We start from the raw sequence: 23,207 nt of genomic DNA, 5'->3' as shown, positions 1-23,207 counted from the left end.
TCATTTCTTACTAACGAATCCACGATAGGTGGCGGGTTTTTCGCGGCAGAACGGCTACTGTCAGTGCCCCCATATATCCCTGAGATTTCTGTGCACTTGAACCATCTAACCATGGATAAGAAGGACTGGAACGGCAGTTTGGATAGAGTATTCAGTGAACTCATCCATGAGGTGGGGTCGTTAGCTTCCGAATATTACCTCTGCTGATGAAATTGCAGAAATTTTCGACTCACCCTCCGTCTATTGAAGCATTTCGACTTTTTCTGTCTATGAAAGGGTTGCGAATCTAAATTTTTGACAATTCCTTCAGAAAAGAGAACTGTTTTGGTTTTTTGCAAGGAGGTAAAGGATAGAAATGCATAACTCTCCTCTACATTTCAAATTGATATGTATCCTGGTCCCTTTTGGTTAGTTTGAATTAATGGTGTTTAGCAGGAAAAATGCGGCATGAAGCATTGTTTACATTCAACATTCGTTATTTTCTTACCGTAGTGATAGGAATAAGAATGGAGTAAGAAGAAGACAACAGACATTCAAAGCTCATTCTAGTCGCTCTTTTTCCTACTGACTAGAGAAAAATCTTCTTTTTTTGTGTTGCTGATTCTCTCCATTTTCCTCACAAAAATTTAAAATAAATGATTCATGCATCCTTGCAGTAATTATCCTAATCTGATTCGACGACGATTTTTCTTGTATGGAACCGAAAATTACTCGTGTATCCTTCGATCGACGCTAGCGATTAGGGAAATACTCCGAATCCCAACCGCCTTACTTTGAAATATGTTGACTACATTTAGGTACATTGACATTTTTCATTGGAAAATGGCGTCAGATCTTTCAATTTCCGATAACGCAGCTATGAATCTTACATCCATCTGCATTTAACTGCATGCTAACCAGTAATTTTCATCTTCTGGATTTAATCGTAACATACTTCTTCCCATTTCTGAGATGCCTCATCTTTTTTTCTTCGATGGTGCTCTTAGAGATTCTTGAATTTCCATCTCTTCTTAGAAAATACTGCCATGAATTCTTGAGGACTCTCATAAAGCATGCAGTGCATTTTTCATTTGCACTCTTTTTCTCGAAAAACAAGAACAAAATACATTTCCAAACCAAAATAACCCTCTACGTATATGCATTTATCGATCATAATTGTGTTTACGGTAGTATAAACAGCAATGAAGGCTGTAGATCAATATCTACGACGAAGAATTACACCTAATTAGAATTACTTCTTCACTTAATTCATCACCAGATCAATTCATAGCCTTCTACGTCCCATGCAATACTGAAATTCGCTCGTATTCTCAAGTAATGAAGCGGTATTTTTAGAAGGACAGAAAACCAAGAGGAAAAATCCCAGTAATATCGCCACAGCAATAAAATATCATGTTTCACGATTATTAGCTGCGCTGGTTCTCGTGCTCGCAATTCCAGCTGGCTTTATCACCGAGGCGGAACACAGAATACATAATTTATGGTTCATCCTCGGCATCTTCTTAATTTACCGGCTTCTTCAGCTACTTTACGAACCATCGTTGTTCTGCACAAAGAATTTCCTTGCAAATTCACCGACATGTCATGAAACCCAATCTAGACAAACCCATTCTGGCATCACTTCGTTACTTATCGTTCATTTAACTTTATTTATGTCTATTTTTAACTGGGCGTTTTTTTCTAAGACCACCGAGGATTAGAAGCCATATTCATAAGTTGTTGGTAACTGAAGTCGTTCAGGGTCTTTCTCAGTCATTTGAGATTATTACACGGGATATTGTGCCTCTCACTGCCATTATTAACGAGAGTGTAGATGTACCAGTTTGTCGTTTCTAAAACGTTAAAAATCTGACTTTTTTTGGAACTTTTTAAGTACTCAAGAATTCTGCATGTTAGATATTGTGATGGTTGGATGTTAGATATCGCTGCTAGTTTTCACCCGAATGATCGTGACGCTTTTCTCTCAAGGTGCAAGCGCGATTCGCTGTTTGACAAAAAATCTTCTTACCTCTGATATTCTAGTCGAATGCGTATTGCAATCGTTCAGACAAAATTTAAATTCACAATGATGAGTTTTTTTTTTCATTTTGAAGTAAGTGATCGGAAACCCACAATTGTGAGGATTTCACGAATTAGTTTGGTTCTAAAGTTGGTTAGACGAAGACTGGAAATATCTTCATAGGATGCAAACTTTTAAGATTATTTGATTAGGCACCGCCGCCAACTTAGCCAAGGAAACGAAGAATAATTAACTCTGATTAAGCTGGAGCGTAGCGTTGGAATATTCGCCATCACCGCCTTCTCTCTTTTTTCTTTGCTCAAAAGTAAATCCCACCTTTCCTTCACTTAATATTGTAGGCAAATCTTTGGGCCAGTGATCAAAGTGCTACACCAGCAGCGAGGACAATGCCGCAAGTGAACGGGCGGATGGAGGTTCGTTTCTGTTTCGCGTAAACAACAAAAAAGCATCGCGCGTCATGGCGAGAAGTCACAGAACTCACAGTGCAGCCAGTCATACTTTATGCAAAACATGAATTCCAGCAAGCAAGTCACATTGTTCCGCTATCATTGACCCATATGATGCTTTCATTTTCTTTTTTTTTTCTAAGAGAGAGGGAAAAAAGAAATAACGGGGAAGAGTTGTTTATTGCAATTGCGCTGTTTAGGATAAGGATGACACGCAGATCGATGTTTGCTTGGAGCAATTAGCACGCGCAATTTCTGCTCACGTCACCGACATCCTGATAGAGCGCCTAGGATTGGAAGAACGGAATGCACAAACGCAAGAAGCTTCCACATCCATGGATCTCACATCGGTGTCCACTGTTGCAGAGCCACCGCGCTCGTTTCGACCGCGGAACATAACGTTGAAGGTGATCCACAAGAAACAAAGAATTTTTATGTTAGGTGATGATTTAAATACTCTGGAATGCTTTCAGTCGGGCACCACACGGTCCATGCCCAACACAGTGCGATCATTACCACAAAGTCCTACGTGCTGTCGTAGAGCTCATCCATCTCGACGAGTTACCGACTTTAGTAAGTATTACATGTTGAATTAATGCAGTGGGGAAATTAGCGGTGCCTAGAAAAATTTACTCGGACAGAGCTAAGCAGCAAGGCTATTTTCTCCACACTCGTGCATGCTTGAAAACTTTTCTGGCTCTCTGGAAGAACACGGCACTAGCACGGCAGGGCTTCTCATATGGAGCTCTTCTGCGAATTTCACAGAGCGGAAAACTTCGCTCCTTCGATGTTGAGTTAAGGACTAGCTATATTATTAAGTAATATGAGCTTCAGTTAAAAAGATATAGAAAAACATGAAATAAAATAGATTGAATACGCAATGATTAGGTCCATTTCAACAATCCTGCCCCTGCAACACACTCCTACATGTTTGATTTATTCTTCTCCCGATCCTACTTTAGAAGGCAAGAGCCCACTTCGTTGGTTTTTTCTGGACTTTGTGGAAATTTCTCGTTGAAAGGATCATTTTTATCATAAATCTGACGGAGAAATGATCGCCAGCACTGAAGAACTTTGACTAAACCCAATTCCGCCTTAAAATTTGCCCAGTTCTAACAGTGTAGCCATAAATAAGGCAACACAGTAGAATTCTCATAAAGAGTTGCAATAGCTATTTCTAAGGGCTATTATGGACCTATTCATTCCTCGATTTCCACTAATATGCTTCAATCGATAGCATCATTATCTTATTTATTCTTGTGGTTCACAATAACTATGCTTCAGTTCCTCGCTACGCGGATTCAACGGAGCAGAAAGGTGCGAGACGCAGAGGAGAGACGGTTAGTGCGAGTAGTCCGCCGAAGTTAGCTGATTGAGTTGTTATTTGCGTGTTCAGATGACCCGCTACCACAGTGAGAATCGACTGAACCGGATCGAACCCGCTCCAAACATGAACGAAACTCCTCTGGAGAATCGAGCAAGTCGGCTACGAAGAGCAAGTATAGGAAAAAAATTAGCTGGTTTCCGAGGTAACTCGATCTTCATGGTTTGAATACGATATTTTTCAACCAAAAAGATATTTAGTGTTTCCAGATCGTTCGTTGCAATAAAGAAGCAGAACGGGAACGACACAGAATATAGCTATATGTTAGACGAGTAAACATCCATTTTTTGCACGAAATTAACAATTTCAATGAAATGTATATGATGGAAAGCTGTTCACGTGTATCACAAAACAACATGGAGTAGTTTTCTAATTTCCAACCGTTGAATACGCTGGATCCCCATTCGTTAGAAGAAACACAAACTGGAGAAGAGTTGGAAATATTGCAGAATACTACACCATAGATCTGCCAGAAATATTACTTCGACATTTCCTTTTGTCAGCAACCGATGTCCGAACCGAAGTTCTTGGTCAAATAACTACAAGTAGTAGTGTTAAGCAAAGTAAGCTTAAAGGCATCACCCCACGAATCCGAGGTGGCGCAGATTTTAGGTGGATTATTCTTATAAGGGATAGTAGATTATGGAGAAGACGGTGATTCCGTCCATTTCTTCCTACTTCCCGTAAAAAACGGCCCGAAAGATGCGGCGCCGCACAAGATTGGCGCGCTCCAGTCGAACTCCTTGTAGAAAAAAATTGCGCCAGAATGCCCGAAGCTGTATCTTCCGGGCCGTTTTTTACGGCAATTAGGAAGAAATGGACGGAATCACTCTCCTCCCCATAATCTACTATGCCGTATACGAATACTCCACCTGAAATCCGTACCACCTCAAATTCGTAGAGTGATGCCTTTAATTAATTTTGGAGTTACATCCAACGTAATTAGGAAAGGGAAGCATTTCGATTGCAAAAATTGACAAAGTACAGTCGTCAACATGCACGTTCAACCAGGCACACGCGGCACGTCCGCGGACAACGCTGCTCCGCGTGTCCAATCAGCTCATAGGAACGCAGCTATTGACAGCGGATGTGACAAATGTGATTCAAACCCAGAATTAGCATCGTTGTTGCAAGAATTTATGAAAAACGACCAGCTCCAGTGCAAGTTGCTGTTTTCGATTTGAAAAAAAACATTGTAAAAAGCCAGCGAGAGACTAAAAGTCTAAGACTGAAAGTTCTCGTATCGGAAGTAGGGGATTGCCCTGATGAGTTCAAAGCACTACGTGTCGACACCGTACCTTCGAAAGCACTCACTTTGATAGGCGCTGCATCCTAACCGTTCGGTCACGAAAAAACAATGATTCAAACCCCCAAGGGGAACTACGAATGATGCATAACTTACCAGTATTCACAACATCGTACACCGTTGGCGGTTTTTCGCCAGCAACGACACTGATCGGTCGAGTTAAATTCATATGGATTTGGATATGTCCAGAAAATGTTTCGCCGTCATCACTCTGAATGACGTACTATTTATTATTTATTGATGAGGACAGGAAAATTCTCTAACTTAGATTCAGATCGACGTACCATCTTCATACATAAACCGTCGCTAGTTCTATTATAGTCTTCTATACGTTCTGCGAGGTGTTCGTCCCTGTAGGCCGGTGACCATTCGAAAGGTGTGTCTTCCTTTACGTAAACTTCTGATATTTGCAAAGTCTGGAAGAGATTAGCAATGATTGGTGCGGTGGCTAAAAAAAAGCCAGCAATAACAGCGCAAAATCCATGGAAAATAAAGAGAGACGAAAGAGATTAAATTTACAAGTACTGAGTTGGTACGAAACTAAGTACGGTGCTCAAATCCTTCGAAGTTTGGTTTTTTTTTTCCTTTTTCTGAAAAGTACAAAAAAAAATGCACCAATCGTTAACAAAAAATGTTCCTAAGGAATAAAGCAGATGAAAATAATTCGGAATAAAAGTGGTTCTGTTCACCTGTCCGTTTACAACTTCAGGTTGCACATTATCATTTATTGGATGGCCCAGTGCAGACAGTGGCCCTGGACGGGGCGCTTTTGAGGGCGAAAAGAGAGGGTTCTACAAAAATTTTAAGCAGGCTGTATCTCAATATCAGACGATCAAAAAATGCAGAAAATGTTACGCCAATATTTTTCAAATGACTCGGAAAATATATTTCAAATTACAAGTTCTGAGTTACGCTCATACTTCTAGTAGGAAAAAAGCAAACGTTGAGTGAAAAGCCTCACCTCAGCGCTGGTGTCGTTCTCCTTATCAGAGTCACCAAACGGTGAATGTAAGGGTATTGGTGGTAAATGCAAATCCTTAGGTATGGTACCTAATGTGCCATTTAAGAGCTTAGGATAAATCGAGGGGAACTCTCCGGATGAGAGCGAAGAGCCGGCTGATCGACACTCCAACGTCACGAGCTCTCTGCATCGACTATGGCAAGTGTAGTTACACTCTGCAAAAACCAATTGAGTCGTCTTTTTTTCAGTGAGAAAATTTGTGAAGGCGGAAATGAAAAAGAGAGGAATAAAAATGAGAAAAAAGGGAGGGTGAAAAATTTTGCAAAGTGAACTTACTTTCGCACTTGGATGCACGTTTCAGAAGACCCCAAATGAAGTCACCGCATTTATCGCACCATGTAGGATGCATCAAAGTGATCGACCTAAAATAGAACGCATCAGAACGTTTTCCCAAGTACCTCGGAATTTTTTTTCTAGTAGAACTCACACAAAATTATGACCATCGGCCCTCGTGCCTCCTGTCGTGACTAGATCCTTTAAAGGTCCGAAGTGTTGTCTTTCCAAGGTGTCATTCCAAACGTGGGAAGAATCCAAATCGGCTAAGAATGATGCGCCAAAGTCCCAGTGCTAAAATAAATAGACGTATGTAGTTATAGAATTTCCAATTTCCGGGGAAGACGCATGCGAAGACCTCATCGTCCCACTCAGGCATGGCTGCGCAATCATCAAGTGATATGGAATGATAGGAGATCGAGTCCTCATCCACATGTTGGCGAGGAGCCGGAACTGTCGCTGAGGACAACTGAAAGGCGATTTTCCAAAAACTTCAAGGAATCTCATAACTACTTTTAGTTTCACATGAATCACTACTATTTTCAATTATTTCTGGAAAAAATGAATGAAAAAAATGGAAAACAAGTTCGAATCAGAATTAGCAGAGGAAAAATCAAAAATCGACAACTTCCTCGGCGATGTGATCCCCACAAGCTTCTGCTAAAGAAATGAAGAGTCACTCTAGTTTTTCTAGTATATAAAGAAGTAAACGAAGCGCGTTATTTCAACGTGCAAAAAGAAGGCGACGGGATTTTCAATCGCACCACACACTATGAAATACAAATACGAAAAAAACCCCTCAGATGGGTTCGAGTTGGTCGGCAAAAGAGAACATGGCGGAAAAGAAGCGCAGTTCCATACAGTCCAGTAAGATTTCTGGCCAGTCCCGTCCACAGAAGGCTCGGGAAACCTCATCGAACGTGATGAGTGTTAGCACTTAAGAGCAGTTGAACTGTACAGTGGTAAAGGAAAGGAAGTAAAAATTAGTCAATCGAAGATGAAAATGATGGATAATATCTGCTCATCTAATACTCGTTCCTGTTCAAAGATTACAAGTAACCAAATACTGTACAGAGGCGTTTCGACGGACTATTGAAGTCAAAGAAACACCTGCGATCATCTCCGTAAGATAATGAGGATCAAAGTATTTTTTAGAAGAAAGTAGATTATCTGAATAAAACTGACATTTAAAAGAGCCTTAGGTAGACTTAGGCTTTCTTGCAAAATTCGGTGAAAGCCGTGAACAGCATAACGCAGAAAGATCTGCAAGTGTTCTATGGTGCAAAGGGTGCAGGATCAAGGAGTAGCAATCAAAGTAGCATAAAACAAAATTGAGGATGTTGGGATCTCTCCAGGATTAGATAGGGTTCGAGGTGTAGCCAACGATTACGAGCGCAGTCGCGACGAATTCCAGCTTATTGCCCCGAAAAACTGCGTGAGAAACGGCCCTGTCTATTTCCCTACGAGACACCTGACAACGCATCATGTTTGCAAGCGCAGGCGTCTGTAAGCAGGAGGACAATCAACGTACTGCTGACGCTGTCTCTTCGTTGAGGCATTTCTCACGCCGTTTCTCAGCACAACTGAGGGGAATTAAGCATGATAGTGCTCAGACACATAATCTACACCTCTAAGGCCATATTCTTGAGGAGAGATCTCAGCGTCAGTTTCGTGGTTTACTTTAAAGTTGTTTTGAGCAAAATTTCCTCAGGTCAACAACAGATTTGAATGAAAAGAGGAGTGGTAATAATAACCTTAGCTCACAGCAAGTTTTGTGAATAACAATCGAGTAAGACTGTATTTGTTAAGTAATAAAAGATAGAACGTATTTCCCAACACATTCCTTTCCAATTCAGAATCGGGTGACCAGGCTATGATTCCTGTAGCCAGCTATTTTCATCCTCCCGAAAACGTTCATCGATTCCGAAGGGATGAAAAGCTCGGCTGAATTAGGGCGGATTGGAGCCGTCGACGGTGTGGGCGCAGCAGCACCTCTTACCATCGCTACGCACCCGCAGTATGGAAGTATGTTGTTACTACGACTGAAGGTTAAGATGTGCCTTTATCCTTCATTCTTGATCCCAAAAATTCCGACAGCAATTATTCACTAGAGAACAATAGAATGATGACACCCAAAAAACAAGAGTTTAAAGAAAAGGCAATTCTCAAAAATTGCCTAAATTTCGAAAATGCTATGACTATGGCCCGATACAGAAAACTTTGATGCTTAGTTCAGATTTCAATGGAACAAAAGCCCAACAAAATAACTCAGAATGCCCTTATGTAGAGATCTTAATTGAATGGCTCCTCCTGTGTTCTATATCTGCTTTCAAAAACCAAAGGTCCTTGCTTCCCTCTAGAGAAACGGTTCAATGGGGTTTGCTACAAAAACTACCTCTAGCACGCAAATAACTCCAAGAAAAAAAAACGATAAAACATTTTGGTAATATGCCTATCACGATGTCCCTAAATAACTTCACTGTGATGAGGAGTGAAATCAAAGAAAACACGCACGCACTGTAATAATAGTAGTCATAGAACAAACTCGAGATGCAACGACAGGACAGGCAGAAAAGAATTGGGAAACACGGGACCGGCACTGGATACATTTCTCGTTCATTCTTAAACTAGACTTAAGCGAGTTAAAAACGGCAAATTCGACCTCAAAGACATGCATAGCACTAAACAGTTTGTTGAACGTTGGAAAGAAGTTGTGAACAACAACACAGGATGCGTTATTGATCGATTTGTTGTTTATTTTGTGTAGAGATCTAAACATGAGGAATCGCCAAAAATTATGGGCCAACCTAACAGTACGAATTTGAGTCAACGGCAGAATAGAATAGATAGTCGGAATTGGAAAAATATGGTGATAAAAATTAAGCAGTTAGGTAGTAGAAACTTATATGCATGTCGTCATTTTGGTCATAACTTGTCTTATAAACGGAGTCCTGCCCATTTTTATCTCAATTTTCCTTCCTCCAGGTGGATCTTTCTAGATCCAAAGAGCACAGAAGGAAGCGCTCATCTTCGACGGACCTTCAATGTCGGTGACGTGCACCGTCAAACTGCACCGCTACTTCCAGATAGTCAGATTAATTGCATTCCCAGTTGATCCGTGTTTTGCATCAATTCAAAGACGTCCGTAGCCAGCAGAGAACAACTAGGACAATTAGTCGTAAAAGGAGAAAAAACACGGTAGCGTGACTATAATAATGCTTCGTCAGCGGTTTTCCAACGATGAACCGAGCTTTAAAAAAAACAATGATTCGACGAAATAAAAAGATGCCCACCGAAAGTGATTCATTTTTCGAGAGAAAATGCGCACCCGATGAAAAACAGTGCGAATGATTAACGAAAAGCGGAACAGAGGAAGAAGGAACTTCGCAAATCTATCTCGCTTGGAAATCATAACCAAAAAAATTACTATGGTAAACTAAATTTGCATAATAATGATGGTTGCAAGGAAAATTCTGGGAAAAATACTTTGCGCGGTAGTACATACATTTAGACATCATCGTAATCTAGATTGTTCCACTTATTCCTAGTAAAAACCCCATCCACAAAGTTTGCTCGATCATATTGGGTCGTTTCAAATACAAATACACAAACGTTCTCAACTGCACGGAGGGAGTGTTTTACGTCAAGTGAATTTTGGAAGAGGACAATACGAAAACCTATCTGAAAAATGGAAGAGGATCATGGATAATGAAGGAAAGTCATCTTAAATTCAAATAATGTTTCGCTAATCATAGACATGAAAAGCGGAGATCGACGATAGCTTCTTTCACAGATCCCAAGTTTATTAAAACTATTTAGCAGCCTGAATTTAATAGTTGAAGAAGTTAAATAAGCTAATAAGAACTTTTTCTTAATTATGACCTTCTAGAGGTCTCTGTCTGGAACTCGTCCAGCGTAGTAAAGTAGTCACCAATCTCTGTGACATCTCAAAAAAGAAAACCAGTTAGTTGGGATGAGAACCACATGTGGGACACCAGTGTGTAGCATCCATAAAATATTTGAAGATTTGCGGGATTTTTACGAATAGTAGATGGATGAATATCCTTAATGTCGTGAAAAATGAATAACTACTAATTTCTGATAAGCTGTCTACGAGATTGTTAAATAATTTTATCGGTTACGTTTAGGGAAAATCGCCTTCTTCAGATCCTGAAATGGTCAATTCAATTCACAATCCAAACGACCAAATCCCTCCAACTAAGAAGACCAACTCTAAGCCTTTTTCGACCACTGACGTACGGACTGCTCACCTTGGATCGAAGACGCCTATCAGGTGATCAGTCACAGAAGCGAATGATTCGAATATCTCATTCGGGTCGGAGTACCGATCCGAGATATAGTGCGAGTTCCAGCTTAGTCGAGAGGCATTCGCTCTTGTGGTTCATTTTAGAGTTTTTGGCTTGGATCCAAAATTCCTCCAGCGTTTTTCGAGCCAACGTTTTGAATTCGTGCGCTAAGATGTGAATCTTGATTGGCTCGGTCAGCTCCGTCGTGTTGTTGTGTTCTGTGGGTGCTTATAGGTGTCCATTCCCTATCTATCGTAGCCTATCCTTTCAATTTACATGATCCTTGATGCGAGTATATGTATTTACCAACACGTCGCCACAGCTCGTGCAAGAAATCAGGTAGATTGCAGTGGATCTCAAGCAAACTTCTGGTCTACCTGCGAACAAATAATAGTTCGGTGTTGTAGAGATGGCGTCGTAGAAGCGTTTCCAAACAAGTTGACGTCTCAAATTGTTCGGAGGTATTTCAACGACCGAAACGGAGCTGTCTGGGACTACTCTCCTCACACACCGGCTAGTGGCAGTCATCATTTCATCAGAAATTTTTTCGAAAAATTCAAAATTTTGTAAGGAAAGCAGAGAAGTATCTTGTCCAGAGGTAGGCTGCTTGAGATCCGTTGTAATCTACCTGATTTCTTGTAGCGACGAGTATGTTGGTGAAACGGCACAACCGCTATATATTCGCATTAGAGAGCATGGGAAAGGAAAAAAGGTTACGGGAATGGACACCTTTGGGCGCCCACAGAACTCAAAAACGGAGCCAATTTTGAAATCAGGGCTCAGATTTTCGAGGCTTGAAAATCGCTGGAGACATATTGCATTCAAACCAAGAACCCTAAAATGAACCGCAAGGGCACATGTTCCTCGACAACGCTGGGACTCGCACCACATCTCAGATAGCTCTTCTAATCCAAATGCGACATTCGAATCATTTGCTCTCGTGATCGGTCAGTCAGCGGTCCGAGCTAGACGTCTTCGATCCAAGGTGAGCAGTCGCTACGTCAGTGGTTGAAAAACTAGGCTAAGGGTTTGTTTGTTTAGTTGGAGAGATTTGATCGTTTAGATTGTGAAATGAATCGACCATTTCAGACTCTGAAAAGGCGATCTTGTCGAAACGTCATTATTTATTATTTCGTTGTTATTTGCGTTAATTATTCAGCAATCTCGTGTACAGCTTAACAAAAATCTATACCACATCTTACTATGCCGAGATTCGTTGAAAATTGAACTTTGTCAAATAACTGTTCTTTTGATTTCGCTTCGATGTTTTATTTGGTCGTTTCGGTGCCTATAAAAATCGTTTTGTGAAATATTTGATGTTGAGTCCTCTCCAGTGGTAAGACGCAATTGAAAACATAGCTTTAGAATGAGCGTAATGAAGTGTAAACAAAATCCGAACAAATACAGGAGTGATCAATCAGCCCACAGAATTGATCACTCCTGTATTTGTTGGACGGAATGATCCGGAAGCATAAGTTCTTCAAAAGAAGTAACTCTTTACACCAATACACCTACCTATGTAATAATACAGAGAAATCAGCACCGAAATGTTTTTCAAGGGTTGTCTCCAAGAACTGATCTTTTTGATCGCATACAATGCAAAAAAAACTATACAAATCGCATGTAATAATTAGTAATTAAGAATTACATGTTTGTAATACAAATAATAATAATAGTAATAACAAATAATAATAATAATAATAATAATAATAATAATAATAATAATAATAATAATAATAATAATAATAATAATAATAATAATAATAATAATAATAATAATATGGATGGAACTTCTTTTTAAATCCTCGAAAAATACCCTAAATATAATACAAATAAATATACACTACAAATACCTACAAATACAAAAATACTCAGTTTCCACAACCTTCCTTCGCCTATCTGGTGGATTTTCGATCCCCCCCCCTTTCCCCTCTAAAATTTGTTCTAACAACGGAAAAAGAATTCTTTGGTGCAATTGAAAAATATCAACTATTTTAATATTAATAAATATTATAAATGCTGATAATACTTGGGATGAGCAAATATGAAAAATTTTGTTGGGTTGAAGCAGAAGTGTTCAGGATACAGTAGAAAAACAAAGCAAGTATTCAACCTCGATAGTGTACGTTTGAATTTGGAGGCGCTCCAACACTGCAGTCGCCTTTCAACGTTACGTGCAAGCATCACAACGAAGTACACAAAAGACACAAAACACGAAACACAGACGGCCGTATTACAGCCGAACGAACGGGAACAAGGAGAAAGAGCAGTGGAAATGTGAAATTAAAATAGATAAGTTCGGGAATTTTTAAGTTTTCAGGAGCCCCGACCCTAGTGCAGCCATTTCAGCCGCCTGGGAGAGGAGGTTAAGAGGGCAGCGCCCAGATCTGAACTCGCAAATTTAAAGCAATTACTCTGGCTCCGGCACTACCCCGAGTGAACTCTTCCACGTACGTCCCCCAGGTTCCAGCGAACATCAAAAGAAGTCATTTATTCGCTAAGAAACCCGTTTAAAGCACGAAACATAAAAAGGAAAACCTTGAACTAGGTTATAATCAAAGAAATCCTTAGTGTTGACGCTTTGATCGCATAATGCAGAAAAAAATGAAGCTGACCAAATATCAGTAGTCTTGTGAACAAACTAGCAAAAAGAGGTAAATTCATAGAGTTTCCTCAATGAAAAATAAAGAAGAAATGATGATGTATTATAATTATTGAAAAGAAAAGAGGCTTGCCGGAGTGGATCAGAGACTCACCATTGCTTGTTGTTGCTGTTGTTGTTGTTGTTGGTTGTCTCCAATCCCAAGTTGGCTCATCCACTCCGAAATTCCTGCCAGTTGTGAGATTTTCGCCTTTAGGCCGGCGAACCAACTGAAATAAACAGAATCGTTGTGTTCGTCAGCACAATGACGGAGAATGAGGCAGCAGTTTTCCTTGAGCAGAGATGAAATAAAACGAGCAGTCCTTTACGGTGGAAAGGCAATGAGGCAATGATGCGTTTAGTGTCACATTCCACGATCGGTCGTTTACGTTTTCTGATCGATTCTATCGAAGAACTTGTTTTACTGTTTAGAGAGAACGCTGACCTTCTCGGCCTCTCTTGTGCAAAGTCGAAAAAATTCAGGCAAATAGGGAAGGGAGTGAAAAATAGGAGGCGATGAAGAGGTGAATATCGAGAGTTACGTACTGCACTTTGACACTGTAAAAAGACAGTAGCATATGGGATAGTGGAACAGAAGCCGATAGCAACGAACAAAGCATTTCCAACAGCCGCTCGAAATCATTGCATGTCGTGAATGTATCTGAAGAAAAGTCAGAGCTGGTGCTGACGTCATTCGAACAGCCGCCAACCGACGCGGAACGTTCTCGTGTGACGAATATTCGGCAAAGGCATGAATATTCAAGAGGTAATGTAGGCGCACATACGTACGTACCTACGCACTGGGAACAGCGAAATTCCTGAGAAGTTTGCAACGAAATTCAGAAAAAAAAAGCCCGCAATTACTTGAGATCGCTTCGAAAGCAAATGGAAAAACTATGAGATCATTCACGGACACTGTAGTCAAGGATAACGGCATTCATCATTATAAACACCGGCGCCCAGACGCTTCGAGATGAGGAAACGAGCTAAATGTGTAATGTTGTGATCATAAAAAGGATTTGCAAGAATCGAGCGAATCTCTCGGCCCGCATTTTTCACGATTCCACTCTCGTTAGCTGACGCAAAAAGAAAGACCGAGCGGAAAGTTGAGATGAAGAATGCAAAGCAATGAGGAAACGGTTGCAAAAACCACTGAATCCGCCAGCGATTTTATTGTGGTTCCGAGAGGAAATTTCAAGTTGGACAAAAAAAACTGCGGAAAATGGATAAACATCTAGGTTAGTTCCGGTTTCATCAACAGAGCATTGACCCTCGTTGACAAAAAAAAGGGAACTAAAAACGACTGACCACAAAATGGGGAGGTTTTAGCGACAAAGTGCGAGATTTTGATGACTTTGCTTTAATTTCACACCTGTTCTGATCTCTTTTAGGAAAACCTGTCAAAGTTGTTATAAAGGGTGTCAAGAGAAACCTCCTCGATCCCACAAACAATTTCGGACGTGATGTGAAGCACCGATTTCACTTCATCGTAAAAAGCGAAAAATTTTACGGCGACAAATAAACAAAAAGGCAGGCAACCTCGAATCGGATTATTCACAACTGATTATAAACTGTGTGGTTGAATCATCCTTAAAAACTGCTGTCTTTTGAGTTTGCTCAGCGACCAACCGTTTAGCTGTAGATACACGAGACAGCTTAACCCCGAGATCACACGCAAATCAATTCTGAATGAATCCTCTGATTCATCATGGATGGCTTTGTCTGCATGGTCGGCGCTACATGTCTTCAACTAGTTTGGTACGATGCACTTTCAATTGTGGCAGAGAAGCTACGGGAGAAAGTGTGACGAATAAAAAGGGTGTGCATTGCAGCAGACGTGTCGCGCCATGCGGTTGAATACATCCGTAGCCGACTATGGATGTCTTCAAAAGTCGCTTAAAAAAAGGACGAGTGCGCTGCTTTAACAAATCATTCCAAAAATTCTCTAGGAAGAATATCTTAAGGCGAAGTAAAATCCAAACACAAAAAATAATTATCGGATATGAATCCTTCCACCTTACGTGACTTTGCAAATAAATACACTAAAATTAAAGAAAAATTTCAAAAAAAAAATTAATTTTTAGGGTGACACAAGGTCAGTACAAGCAAAATCCAACTGCGACTAAATGTGAGAAGAGAACTGGGAAGAGTAGGCAACCCAAGTTGTCGTTCAATAACCTCTGTCGCTTATTACACTCAGTGTCAAAAGTGTCACTTTGACGCAAAACAAATATGCATGTCATAGAGGAGTAGAAAACAAAACACTTGCTCCTAAATCGCAATAAATAACAACATTTGGCGTTGACATGAGCATTGGACGTGGATCTAGGCTGAGGAAATATCAACTATTTACGCGAGCATGTACTTTTTGAGAGAGGAAAACGACGAAAGGTCAAGGAAAATAACAACGCATGAAGAAATATCTGCGTGTAGTTTCTTCGAGAAAGCAGAATCAGAATCAGAATGACTGTGAATTTTTCGAAATATTGATTATCTGAAAAACGCTGCCAGGTTCCAATACTCCACCTAAAATATGGAGTACAACTGACGGAACTGGTGCTGATCCGAGCGATCGAAACCCAAACCAAACTAACTAACGTATCCTGTCCACTTAGCAGAGTTCCATTTCACTGGATCTTCCTCCGAGAATAGTGCTACTTTTCTGCATGAGAAAAACAACTGATAAACAAGTACTGGCCCTTATATTCAAAGTTCCAAAACTGGCAATAAATGGTAACGAACTTCTACGAATCCTGGTTCATAAATGCAAAACGTAACTAATTCTTCGTGGAATTTTTCTTCATCCTCGAATTTCTGGTTAACAGCAAAATCTTGCTACAAGAGAGGGATAAATGAAGGAGATATGCTCTGATATTTGGGAATACAAAGAGAAACTAATTGCATTCAATATTCGATCCTACGTTGGCCATAGACGAAGTGAATGGAAGCGAGGAGGAAGAAGTAGGTGTGCCCTTGACTTCGAGAGATGTGCTCAGATGGCTTTTTCCCCGAAAGTGCAAGAGCAGTGCTCCTCTTCCACCAAGGCCTAAATCAACAACGTTAGCGGCTTCCGTCGAAGTCGCCAACACGCCAATCTCTCAGCGCGGGGCGCGAAGCTGTCAAATGAACAATTAGCAAGCGATGATGATCGGCGAACATCTACGTCTTTTTCGTCACTGGACGACTCATCGGTGATGGCGGTGTGGATAACGAGTGTGACCATCGAGCTGGATAAGAAGTGCGACCACTGAGTCTATCGATTAGTTGGTACATCCCGTTGGAACAAATATCTTAGAATATCTCTGCGAGAAGTAACATTTGCATTTTCTCTTCACTGTTTCTCTAACTTGATTCACAATCTCGGATTTTAAGAAATTCCCTCGTTTTCCCGGAGACGCACGGGTTTTTGCGGTCTTTATACGAGGTGACCTCAAGTTAGGCTTGTCAAGAATAAGAAATAAAAATTGACCAAAATTAATCCATGCATGGGCCTCTCCGAGAATTCAAGCATATTCTCGCAAGAATTTCTTGGGTGAATTCCTTTTCTCTTCTCTTGGGTGAAAAAGAATCAGAAAAAGTCATTTTTAAAAATTGGGCGCAAAAAAAGCTGAGCATAAACCGCGAAAAAAAATTAATTTGTCGTTTAGTTTCAGAAATTCGTTGAAATTCGATGTTCTGTCAGTGGAGCTGGGATCCGCATGGTTCCATTGCATTGCCCTTATAAAAAGAAAAGGAACGAGCTGTCCGTTACTGTCCCCTGCCTGTCAACCTTTGAAAATTCGCTTGGGAAAAAAACGTTGTTAGTTAGTTTTATCAAGGAAGCCTAACTTCTAGACAAGAAGTAGGTAGAAATTAGTTGAAAACATCTTCTACACACACTTTCTGCTGTTTGGGAATCCACTACGGGAAAAAGGGCAATCCTCAAATGATTTCAATTTTTAGGATTCCGTGTCCAAATCTAGAAGAAATACTCTAAAAATTATCTCTGCAAACACCACTTCCTGCAGAAACACAAAATTGGAAATATTTGATGTTCACAGGATCCCGACACATCAGCACACCATTTTTCGCAAATCACTTTATGCCTTATCGGAAATGTCTACGCGAGACTCTTTGAATTTGCCGAAGCTGACTCAGTGTGTGCATTTCGACTTGCGCAGACAGCACCAGTCTTATGTACTTGGAAAATTTCAGCAAAAACTTTTCCGCAAGACAAACATCTGCTTCTTCGAATTTTTTCTCCATTCCCAAGCAGTTTCTCAACAAAAGCAGAAATGCTAACTAGAATGCTAACGACAAAACTCTCAGTTGAAGGAGGTTCAGCGGATGAATTTTGTGAAGTGACTAGCGATTTCGGAAGATGAACGATGTCAGAAAATCCATTACATCCTCACATAAACAAATACGTATAGTTGTCGTAGAATGTGTTCAGCAGCTTTTTCCGTAAGCGTTTTTTCTTCAACCTTCGTTCGGCAATTCACATTTACAAGAAAAGAATAGTCCTATACAGATCAGTTTAGCGTGCAATTAAATAATCGTAATAGGCAACTGGTGCCTTAAAGGTCGATCCTAACATCAGGGCAATTCCTGTGAGTGAAGATTTGGAAGCTCCTACAACATATATGATCAATACCGATTGCGGCAGGGCAGAGGGGAAAGGAAGTACGTGTGAAGGAGAGAAGGCGCATGCGTTGCGGGTGCGTCGCACCGGTTGAACAACCTCGGCTCCAATTAATTTTTTTTTAAATTTTTCAATTTTCATTTCATTTATTTTGGAAGAAAATGTTTGAAAAAAGTACTTCCTGAAAAAATCTCTCAATTTCAGAGAAGTGAATTTTCAATTTTGTTCAACTCTGTCTTCTACGAATATCAGATAAAACGAGAGCATAAAAAGTTAAAGGATAAAAAGGATAATTGTCTGGCGTTAATCAACCCGCTTGGGACGCGCCATCGCGTTCACTTCAATTCAAAATCGTTTGAGGTTTACGAACGTGTAGCCGCCATATACAGTGACTTGCGGGGGCTGGCCTAGGGGTCAGTGTTTTTAGCCTCCCATACAAGTATGGTACCAATTTATCAACCCCAGAGGGATGAAAGATGATTCGTATGGCAATAAAGCAAAATTGAGCTTCCGATCGATCATGCTGCACCAACAACGGAACCTCTTACCGACTGTGCTACACCACCCCTATGAAGCGTTATTAAGTTGGAATTCGGGTGCTTGTTACTCGGTCGGCAGAGTTCTGGGGATCGAAACATACGGGAACATACTGATGGTAAGGGAGGATGTAACAAGTGCACTCCACAGCAGGTGGTCCGATGAATTCATCATACAAGGTGACATTTCGCTATGGACAACAGTAAAAGTGGTGGGAATTCTCAAACTGCAACACTGTCACTTTTCCTAGACATTCACCCCATCTTATAGCTTTTCATTCTTAGTTTGGAAGCAGTAGCAGAGGGAATGCTCAAAAATCTTTTGAAGATAAAATGAGAGTTTACAGAAAAATTTAGACCTATCTGACGCAGTAGGATTCGAATTCTCCATGACTATTATTATTTTAAAAAAATTCTACTGCTCTAACTATTAATTCAAGGATATTTTTCACAATTCCTCAGTTGTGTTTTATGCGATCCATTTTTACTTCGAAAAGATTCTTTGTTGGAGAGTTCTTTTTTCTACTGTGACCTTCTGCCGCAGCATAACCAATTCCCGCAATTTTTCCTCTAATTCGTTGCGCTTACTTTTTTTTGCAAACACTTAACATTTCAGTTCTAATGGCGTCTTAAATGGATTTTTCTGTTACTCGTGAAACTAAAGAACTACTATGAGTGCGTAGAATAAATGTTCTTACTGTCTTACTAGTGCATTCTCATACCAGAATCCTAACAGATTCACTAATTTCTTGTAACCTAATAGCTAGTTAAAATATCCAGTTACTGAGATTTTATGCTACGAATGTCACAGAGAGCACTACGCGTTCATCAGAAAATGAGAATCAGGGATTTGCTCGAAGTTGTTGGAAAGCAAACGAAAAAAAAAGTAACCAACGTTATGACCAACTAACTTTTGAAAGTGAAAGGAAGTCCTGAGGAAAAAAGAAGAACGCTTTGGAGCACATGACGGTATAAGAAATTTCCGAGTATTTCGAATAGCAAATACGCGGAAAGGCGCTAAACGAACATCGTTCGCGGCCGGAACGAACGTTCGAGATCCACAACTGCAGGGAAGAAACAATCGGCTGCCAAAGTGAATGCTCGAAATCGGAGACGATCAATACGGACGGACATATGACGAACGAGAAGGGAAAGAGCCGACCCGATCCCGACCGCGATGCTGGAAGACAACGGGAATGCGATCGCAATGCGAAGGGCAGGTGGTAGGGAACGAAAAGATTCGCTAATTCGATGATGGCGACGAGGAAAGGGGCTAAAAACACGCCCAGAAGAAGGTAAATGGGCACTGAGGAATTTCGCATGTACGCAAAACATGCCGGAATGAAGAAAATTTGCTTTTTCTCGACAATATTTCTACTCTCTTTTATTTTTCTTCACTGTCACAAAAAAAGCTAAAGCTACAATTTATAAACCTGAAAAAAAGGAATATTGGATAGCTCTGAGCGTGAGAAAAGGCGAACGGGAACCGCAGAAGAATCATAGCCGTTTGCAAGCGCTGGTGTAAAACAGAGAAATACACATCAATTAGAGAAGGAGAGAGAAGGCCCGAGAACGCAGACAAAACATACTTTCCAGGATTTCCACAAGATAAAAGTGGAACGCTCAGATTTCGCGGAAAATAAGAAACGGATAGCAAGAGCAGGTGGGAACGACAACGACTTTGAAGAGGCGAAAAAAGTAATCAGTAAATAATATCTCAGTTATCCTTGAAACATAAAGTAGGGATTAAAAAAAACTGAAAAGTGAAGTGAAAAAACTTAAAACTCGAAGAAAATGTTCAACTGCATATCGCCAACGACCTACCTAACTACTAAGTATGGATGCAGTTTTTTTTTTAAATTAATATTCCGTTGGACACAGAAAAGAAAGAAAAGTACAGTAAAGATATGAGCAATCACTTTATGAGCAGAAAAGCGGTCATATACCTTCAGAGATAGATTAGAAGTTGTTTTAGTCATCGCTAGCTCGTCACCTATAGATAACGGAAAGAGAAAATGCTATCGGTGAGTGAGTAAATATTTCCTTCCTACAGTTGATCCGAATTCTGTTGCAGGCTGAACCTTCGAGGAAACCGCATCGTTTTTCTCACATTTTGTTTCCCTTACTCATTTTTCCACACATACACATAAAATCGGAAGAACATCGAAGACTGTGCATAGTTGGCGTCGAATGTGTTCAACCGAGCGGCGCGACGTTGCCGGAGCGCTGGTTCTTCCTCGGCATGAAACACATTTCTTCAGCCATGTCCCGAGTTATCAATGTCGACTGCGCCGAGCGTGGTCACCAAATGAGCGTATTTGGGGCCAATCCAGATTTATCTACGACGAACAGTTTTTAGTAGATCGAAGAAGTTTGCGGTTGCAACACAATGCGCTTCTCCGCAGCGTCATGTAACTCATACGCAAGAATTAGTTTATGTGTTGTTTCCTGAAAGCACCTATCGTTTAAATAATGCCTCATCCCATGAATCACATAGTTTTTTTTTTAAACTGCACTAAAAGAGTTTTTTTTCCCTCAGAGAGAACCGAGTTTTGGCAAGGATGCACTGAAAGTTCATCAGAGAAATGCAAGAATTTCGCAGGAAATAAAGGAAAGTGTATTCTGAACCTAAAAATTCTGTTTTTTTAATTTTAAATTGTTTGTTTTGTTTTCTTTATCTTGGTTCAAAAAACAACAAAAAATGTAACAATAAAATATACAAGATATAATAATGTAATTTAAAAATTATCAAGTGTATAATACCGCTTTGTTTACGGGATGATCCAGTCCTTTCTGTAGAACGATGGGACGTGTATGAAAGGAAAAAGACTGTGACTTCTGACGGTGGCCGTGACGGCGAAACGTTAGCTGTTTATAGAAATTGATTTTGAAAGATCTCCGTTCACAGCTTGAAACAACCTAGCCAGGCACCAAAAAACGCTCCTAAGACGTCTTTCACGTCATTTTTTCATACCTTAATGGGTCTCAAACAGTGAGATTCAAGCCACACAGAAAGCTCCTGAAATGCTTAACTTCTAGCGATAGTAGCAGTAGCTTTCGCTCAAATTTGCGCGCAAAGGAACAAGGTATTGAAACAATTTTTCAAAGCTATAAAAAGAGCATGCTTCAGAAATAAGGATGGGAAAAGAATAATGCTCAAAAATGTCGGAAGATGAGAGGGTGTAGGTAGCTAGGTATTAAGCAGACGAAAGAACATGAATGACATCAACATTTATTACAAAAACAATCTTTCAATGTTCTAAGATTTGGTAGGAATCGGGCTCAGCCAATAAATAAACGCTAATAAAAAAATCCATGTTTTCGCAGAAAATAAACGTATTTCCGCCATTTTCTGGTAGAAAAGACACAGTTTATACATTCTAGTTTATATAGTTTATATATTCGTATAAATTGTATGGCTATACAGCAACGTTTCATAAAAACTAGCCTAGATTTCGGCACAAATTCCCCAGTCCAATAGAGAAGCACACAAAGTACATATATCAGGAAAGAAATAAGAAGTTCGCGGAGGAAAAGAGACCAAGCTTTAATGAAACAGTTGGACTGACAAGTTTTGAGTAGTGAAAGATATCGAGAAAATAGAAACTTCAAAAATAGTAACTTTTTTTGAATAGAATTTTGCACATGTAAATAGAATGTTGGAAGCCATAACACCACGACGTATGAAAACTTTCACCACAGCCGTCGAAGCGAAGGTGACGTTTCAGGCAGCAAATCCGGCTGCGGAAGTTTTTTTTTTCTGGGAGAAAACAGTTGTCGACAAACAACGACGGCAACTTCACGAGTTTGTGTCCGGTGTACGTACGTTGGACATCTTACTACGAAAAACAGCAATTAATGAGCTGTGCCGTTTGTAATTCACACCACTCAGGGCGTGTTTTTACAAGCTGTGCAAACTTTCTGGAATAGCATCCAAGGATCCAAGCAACAAGGATTGCGAGAGAGCGAAACCACGTCGGGGAAAGCATGTGTCTGTGAAATTTGAGCCCTAGTTGATATGGGAAAAATATGACCCGATGAATCCTAACAATGCAACATGTCCAATTTTGAACGGAAGCATTGACAGTTATTGATTGGCCTGAGGCAATGCTACTAATGGTTAATTCCATAATTCCACTTTTTTTGCCTCATCTAAGATCAGATACCATCAAGGATCGCTTTGATAACGCTGTAAAAAGAAAAAGAGAAAAGAATGATAAAAAATGGGGACGTCGAGTGCATCCAATAAGAACTGAGAGAAATTACACCTCCGAGAGATAGGAGGAAGCCAAACATCAACGGATGTTATTAATCCGTGAGATTAGCGCTAATAGTCGTAAATAAGAGCACCTCTGAGGAGAGAGCGGACGGTAGGATGTAGCCGTTCTCAACACAATTAATTTCAATACTATTCCGCACCTCCTTATATTAACGTCCCACTTTTATCGCCTTGTTTTCCTCTTCTCCCTCTTAATACTAGCATTTTTAAAGTATTACAACATTGCTTAATCTAATTTCTATCCTCTTATTGATGATCAGTGAATATACTCTTCTTTTCTTACTTTCCTCGAAGAAAAATTTATGTAACTTCCACTGGAGCCTGCACAAATGTATGTATGTACTGCTAGGATAAGGGAGGAGAACTCGCTTTC

General features: G+C 40.2%; 2 protein-coding genes across 5 annotated transcripts in view; one reads left to right on the top strand and one right to left on the bottom strand.

Moving 5' to 3' along the window:
* Positions 1-23,207, bottom strand: part of RB195_002657 (uncharacterized protein) — a gene marked incomplete at both ends in the record, with an annotated part of 55,215 nt that overhangs the window by 8,014 nt on the left and 23,994 nt on the right. For 2 of the 3 annotated variants that reach the window (XM_064200014.1, XM_064200017.1), the window contains 9 exons: positions 5,130-5,182; positions 5,253-5,367; positions 5,441-5,572; positions 5,846-5,947; positions 6,118-6,332; positions 6,454-6,539; positions 6,605-6,744; positions 6,809-6,919; positions 13,514-13,628. In XM_064200014.1, coding sequence (XP_064055895.1) covers positions 5,130-5,182; positions 5,253-5,367; positions 5,441-5,572; positions 5,846-5,947; positions 6,118-6,332; positions 6,454-6,539; positions 6,605-6,744; positions 6,809-6,919; positions 13,514-13,628 — 1,069 coding nt within the window. Of the gene's footprint in view, positions 1-5,129; positions 5,183-5,252; positions 5,368-5,440; positions 5,573-5,845; positions 5,948-6,117; positions 6,333-6,453; positions 6,540-6,604; positions 6,745-6,808; positions 6,920-13,513; positions 13,629-23,207 lie in introns of those variants that run through there. The other variant, XM_064200016.1, reaches the window with a different exon arrangement.
* RB195_002658 (uncharacterized protein) lies at positions 112-4,076 on the top strand (the record flags this gene model as incomplete). Of its 2 annotated transcripts, none has more annotated exons than XM_064200019.1 (7): positions 112-171; positions 2,359-2,433; positions 2,667-2,873; positions 2,940-3,039; positions 3,751-3,806; positions 3,863-3,995; positions 4,060-4,076. In XM_064200019.1, 7 exons carry the CDS (start codon positions 112-114, stop codon positions 4,074-4,076), a joined length of 648 nt encoding a protein of 215 aa, XP_064055898.1. The 2 variants fall into 2 exon arrangements, with proteins under 2 accessions (XP_064055898.1, XP_064055899.1); XM_064200018.1 differs by having other exon boundaries at positions 4,051-4,076.

Source organism: Necator americanus, chromosome IV (assembly GCF_031761385.1).
Source record: "Necator americanus strain Aroian chromosome IV, whole genome shotgun sequence".
NCBI classification, from domain to species: domain Eukaryota; kingdom Metazoa; phylum Nematoda; class Chromadorea; order Rhabditida; family Ancylostomatidae; genus Necator; species Necator americanus.
Note: the sequence above shows the minus strand (reverse complement) of the source record. Positions and strands in the feature narration are given on the sequence as shown.